Source organism: Caretta caretta, chromosome 6, assembly GCF_965140235.1.
Source record: "Caretta caretta isolate rCarCar2 chromosome 6, rCarCar1.hap1, whole genome shotgun sequence".
Taxonomy (NCBI): domain Eukaryota; kingdom Metazoa; phylum Chordata; order Testudines; family Cheloniidae; genus Caretta; species Caretta caretta.
Genome location: NC_134211.1, coordinates 17,347,086 through 17,353,085, shown reverse-complemented (window position 1 = coordinate 17,353,085; position 6,000 = coordinate 17,347,086). Strand labels below are relative to the sequence as shown.

General features: G+C 60.6%; 1 protein-coding gene across 3 annotated transcripts in view; it reads right to left on the bottom strand.

Annotated features, from left to right (window-relative positions):
* Positions 1-1,677: 1,677 nt before the first annotated feature.
* B4GALNT4 (beta-1,4-N-acetyl-galactosaminyltransferase 4) overlaps positions 1,678-6,000 on the bottom strand; it is a 124,482-nt gene continuing 120,159 nt past the window's right edge. For all 3 annotated transcript variants that reach the window (XM_048853326.2, XM_048853324.2, XM_048853327.2), the window contains 2 exons: positions 4,651-4,777; positions 1,678-3,889 (listed from right to left, as the gene is read on the bottom strand). In XM_048853326.2, the coding sequence (XP_048709283.2) occupies positions 3,775-3,889; positions 4,651-4,777 (242 nt within the window). In that variant the 3' untranslated portion in view covers positions 1,678-3,774. The remainder of the gene's footprint in view (positions 3,890-4,650; positions 4,778-6,000) is intronic.

Genomic DNA, 6,000 nt, shown 5'->3' with positions numbered 1-6,000 from the left:
CTACAATCCAAGGGTTTGGGTCTGTGGTCACCTGTGTAAATTGGTGAGGATTTTTACCAAACCTTCCCCAGGAAGTGGGGTGCAAGGGTTGGGAGGATTCTGGGGGGAAAGACGTGTCCAAACTACGTTTTTTCAGGAACCCACATAAAGTTTGGTGGTGGCAGTGGAAATCCAAGGGTAAAATAATTTGTACCTTGGGGAAGTTTTAACCTAAGCTGGTAAAAGTAAGCTTAGGGGGTCTTTCATGCAGGTCCCCACATCTGTACCCTAGAGTTCAGAGTGAGGAAGGAACCTTGACAGAGGCCCAGAGAGATGTAGGCCCTATTTTTTACCCACACTCACCCAGGTTCAGTTAAACCCCTGTGGGGGGACACTGATTGCAATTTAAGGGGGGCTTGTTGCAGATGATGTTAGTTTATCCCTGTTCCCATTTGACTTAAGCTGACGGAAATAAAACCACTCAGGGTGGCCACACAGGAGCTTGCACCTGTTTAACCCCTTCGTTTCCACCAGCAAAGCTTTTCTATGTAGACAAGGCCTCAGAGACTTATCTGGATAGCCTGGGGCGGGGCTGGCAATTGAAGCCAGATCTCCTGAGTTCCAGCCCAGCACCAGAGCCACAAGCCCATCCTCCTCCTTGTTTCCTCCCACCCCACCTGTGTCATGCACACTTCCCCCCCCCCCCCACCACCAGGAAAAGCTGCGAATCCCCCACCTTCTGCCTCCTCCAAACCCCTCCTTGAGGCTCCCTGGGGAGACCAGCAGAGCCACATTCTGGGCTAGTCCATGGGGAGGCAGGTCCGTGTTAGTAACCTTGGCATCCCCCCCCCACCACCGCTTGTTTGTTTCAGCCACCTGTCGGGTCTGGCTAGGCCTGCAAACACTTCCGGGCGAGCGCTGCCTTTGTCCTGTGTGCACGCTGCGCCCGGCCCACGGGGGCCCCAGATCTTGCTGGGGCTTCTCATGCTACTCCAGTGGTTTTCAACCTGTGGTCTGCGGATCCCGGGGCGGGGCTGCAGATTCTGTGTAAGGTTTCCAAAGGGGCCTGCACCTCCACTCGAAAGTTTTGAGGGGTCCACACATGAAAAAAGATTGAAAACCACTGGGCTACTCTAATACAAATGAGAACACCACATTCTGTCTAGCCCTGCAAATAGCAACACCTTCGAGCCAGCCAGTCCAATCGAGCAGCGGTTGCAAAGCGCCCAGCCCCCTGGTGTCGGAGTGCGAACCGTCTGCTGCACCATAGCTCAGCACCACGTTCTCAATGGCTGCCCAGCGCCTGGGAAATCACACAGAGATCCCTGGGCCTGCAGGCCATGGCTGCCTCTGGTTTCTGGCTTGCAGTCAATGTGGCTGTCAATTGTGTACCGCCTCATGACGTGGCTGAGGATAACTGCCTGCTACTGCTGCCGGTGCCAGGGCTTCTCCTGTTAGATCCAGGAGCAGGAGGCTGTGCGCTGGTGTTTAAGGTCCAGGCTTCAAGCCCTGCTAACTGCCCATGCCGCAGGTTACATGTGCTGGTTACGCAGGTTACTATGCCTGGCTGCGACAAGCTGGGGAGAGCGGCTGGAAGTTGATGTTTTCGCTGTGTGGCAGCAGCGACCGGCTTTATGCTGCTCCGAGTGCCTACCGCCCCCCTGGTCTGTTTGCAAAGGAAGGAAGCAGAGACGGAAGGGAAATCCCAACCAAGACATTCCTTTTATTTTTTAATAATAAAAAACAAAACAGACATAACCTCCTGAAAACAGCTTCCTACCTCATAATTTCACAGAAATTAGCTTGGAAACATTGCTCGCCCTCCCTGCTCCGATTCCTGCCTCGGGCCCTCCCCAGGGGGGACGTCTCAGCCCCCGGGGGAGCGGGCTCCGACCAGCCCTCCTCAGGGGCTGCACGGGGAATGTCAACAACACTTGAGCCTCTTGCAGGCATCAAGTGGCCAGCCCCAGCCTGCCACGACCGTGAGCCTGTGCTGGGCAACTGGCTGCTCCCCCCAGCCCCACAGCGGGGCTGGGATTGGGACATTAGCCTTTACTCAGGTTCACCAAGTAGCAGAGTGTTCGGCCTCTCCGTGGCTGTGCTTCATCCCTGTGTCCTTCCCCTGCCCCCCACCTCCTTCGCCCATAGCAGAGCTCCCCGCCACCCATCCCCTCCTCCCTTCCCTGGCGGAGGGGCCAGCAGCGGGTTTCACGCTGCACCAGGCCAGCAGGGACCAGGCGCGGGAGGGAGGGAGGCTGAAGGCAGTGGATGGCTTGGCAAGGAATCTCTCCGGGGCGCTGCATTTACCAGCCCATTCCCTCCCCGCTCAAGCGCGACCAGGCCCAGGAAGCAGCGCCCTGAGCCTGAGCTGCTGTCTGGCTCACCCCCAGGAACCGCAGCGTCTCACTGTGCTCGAGAAGGGCTGAGCTGTGGGACACAAGCCCTTTGGACGTGGATGGAAGAGAAGGGGACAGAGGTGGGTTTGTAGCTCATCTCCCACACAGCCCCCGGGGGCGCGCTGAGGATGCCCCTCCCAGCCGGATTCATGAGGTGCCCGTTGAGAGGATCTGGGCTCCAGCCAGGGGAAGGACAGCTCCCAGCTGCTGGGCAGCTAGGCACAGTGAGCCTGGATCAGCCGCTCCGCCCGGCTCTGCCTCGGGCCCACCTCACCAACGGCTTCAGGAGCTGCCCGGGTTGTCGCAACCCACCTGTGTGCTGACTGCAGATCTGGGGCGGGGGATTTCCTGACTGGACAGCTTGGGGCCCATAGGGCACAGCACCCGCCTCTGAAGGTTACGGGGCAGCGAGCCACGAGGCACCGGCATCATACTAACCCCCTCACTCACTCCTCCCCTTCTGAGTGCGACAGGGCACGGGGCCGGCGAGCTGCAAGGCCCTGCTCACAGATCCGCCCCTCGCCTGCCCCCAGACCTCCCCAAAGCAGTATGTTCGTCCAACGAGCCACCGCGGAGGCACGTCCTCCAGTACCCAGCGAGGTTCCCGTCTCCCTAGGGAGCCCTGCACGGACAGTACGTGCCCTGTGTGTTTGCCTCCCAGAACAGGGAGCTCTGCCTCTCCTGGCCACACCAAAGAGGGGTGCATGGAAGCTCGCTGCGACTCATGCTGCCCCCAAGGGATGCCGCAGTGGTACAGGCAAGCAAGTGTGGCACCCTGTGAACCTGGGCACCTCCCCAGCGTCGCTTACCAGGGCTGGCCCCGGGGAGCCTGGCCCAGGAGGGAAACCTGGCTGCCAGGCTGATAAGCACCTTCTCCACCTCCTCTCCAGGGGATGGATCCTGTGTCGGTTCCCAGGGCAGCTGGACTGGGGCTGTTGCCTCCTCCCCTCCTGCCCCAGCACTGCAGCTGAGCGGTAGGGTTTGCTCCAGGCCTTGTTTTACTGCCCCGCTCCCTGAGGGGCTGGGGGCAGCGTGAGGGGTTGGTTGGCTCCCTCCCTCTGACAGGATCCCTGACCCTCAGTGCTAATGAGTTAATAAACTGGTTTCTCACTAAGAAATTAGAAGCCTTAAGAAAAATCACAATCTCCCCCCCACCCCCACCCCCACCCCCCTCCCAAAGTAACTGCGGTTTGTTTAGAGAGCTCTGGAGAAATCCCCAGCTCCGAGGGCCTCTCGCTCCAGCGCGGCGTCTAGAGGCACTGCCAGCGGCCTGGAGACGACTCCCACGACTGCGTGGGCTCCAGGGGGCAGAGCCGAGGCAGCTGGTTTTGCTGAACAGCCGTCTCCCGCCCCGGGGTGCAGAGGAGCCCTGGGCGTGGCTGGCAGCAGGGCCCAGGCCCTAGTCCTTGGGCGCCTTCTTGCTGCGGGCGTTCCACATGCCGCGTTTGGAGTGGTAGTAATGGTAAAAGTTCCTGAGACGCAAGCGCTCCACCTCCAGCCCGCTCTGCAGCACCCTGCGCAGGGAGAGGGAGACAAAGCTTAGGACAGAGGTGAAGAGGGCACAGCCCCAGCAAAGCCTCTGGGGGTTTTTCCCCCCCTTCCTCAAAGGCGCGTGAAACCTGATTCCCTGAGAGAGGAAGAGGCTTTCCTTCAGCGTCACCAGCGCACGACCTTGGGGCTGCGTTTGCTAACGCCCATTGAGCTCAAACACCTCAGGAACACGTCGGAGGAACGCTCTCTTTGGTACAGTCAGCGCTCCCCGCTCAGTACAATGTCCATCTCCGAGACTCCAAGGAGTCCTCTGACAAAGCCAGGGACGCCCCAACTTGGCCTTTCCGAAGTCTCCAGATGCTGTGCCCTCCCCACCGCCCTCCGAGTAATTTATATGTCAGCGCGGAGGGAAAAAAGGGGAGAGCACAGATCTATTTCCCCCCCTTTTAAAGGAAAAATGTACTGGAAATGTTTCAAGCAGATTTGTTCCACACAAGTCCCGTCTCTCCTGCTAGTGCACCTGCTGCTCCTGGCTGCCCACGCCAAGCTCCATACCGAGAAACACCCTGCAGCCCCCCTCCATTGTGGGGTACCACGAAAAAGCCCCTCAGACTCATAGGGCCTCAGAGGGGTTAATCCCCCCGCCCCCTCAGCATCTTCTCTCCCAGGTCCCTGAATCAGCCACGTGTGTCTGGAGGGCATTAGGCCAGTCTCCATGCCCAGCCAGCACGCAGCTCCCCCTGGCAGGGAAGAGGCGCTGGGCGGGAGGCCCCACCAGCCGTACCTGTCCAGCAGCTCCCAGTCCTCCCCGCCCCAGCGGTCTCGGAACTCCTCCGTGTTCATGCCCCCGACGCGGTCAAAGTCCGACTTGTAGATCCCAAAGAGGCCGAACCCATTCACCTCCCAGTAGCCTGAGGAAGGAGGGAAGAGAGGTGACTCGCTAGGTCTCAGGCGGGAAGGGGGCTCCCTGCAAGAGGGGAGGGGAGGCCAAGGAGCGGGGCTGCTCCAAAGCCCAGCCAGGCGGTAGCACCGAGATTCCTCCGGGCTCTGCCATCCTTTGAAGCCACGCTGCCCTCTGCTGGAAACCAACAGTGGCACGCAAGCACGGAGAGGCCTCCGATCCCGGTCCCATAGAGGGAACCGGTCTCCCTGAAGGTGGGGCTGCAGTCCCATCCTTGCACACGAGCTCCTGAGTTCGCGGGTCCTGGCACTCGGCTAACTGCTCACTGCGGGGCTGCTGCACCTTCCTCTGAAGCAGCAGGTGCTGGGCCCTGTCAGAGGCAGGACGCTGATGTGGGTGGGCTGCGGGTCGGATCCAGCCTGGCACTGCTACATGCATGCAACCCCCGTGGAAGGAGAAAGGCTAAGCTGGCCATGCACTAAACACCCAGCCGCCTCTCTCCCAGTGCGGGCACTCGCCTGAGAGTGCAGCTGCCGAGATCCATAGGGATCCAGTTTAAAGGAGCTGTCTCACACTCAGCCAAACGTACGGCATGGGACCAAACCAGCCCCCCAGCTCCCAGCCAGCATGCAGGGGCAGGCGTGCTGCGGGGACAGAGGAGGGAGAGCGCTGCTCCAGCTAGCTCCCCAGGGGAGGCTCCGGAGGAAACCACTGCCAATCAGACCCTGAGCAGCTGGGGTGGTCAGCACCATGCGGGAAGGAGGCAGGTAGACCTCAAGCAGCTGGGATTTTTACTGGTGATGAGCCCTGCCCCCCAAGCAACTCCCTGGGAACGTAGCGGCAAAATAGGCTGAGGAAGCCTGCGTGCGGGCAGGGCCGCTGTGTGGCTCCAGCCCGCTGACCAGCTGACCCGCTGCTCCCTACGTTGGGATCCAGCGCCAGGCTCCCTGCACACACAGGCTGCCTGCCATCCTGCAGGCTTCTCAATCCCCCACCCACCCACCCCGCAGTCCGGTCAAGGCAGCTTCTCATCTGCCACAGCGCTGCTTCCATCCCTCTCCCCGCTCGTCCCCCCCTGTGCTCCCCGAACTCAGCCCCAACCCCTCTCTGGACTGTCCCCGTTGCCTCCTTTGCTCACTCCACGACTCCCACCAAGGTGCCCCCTTTGCTCAGAACAGCCCCCCTCCAACAACATACGCCCAGCCCCTCTGTCTCCCCCAGATCGCCGCTAAG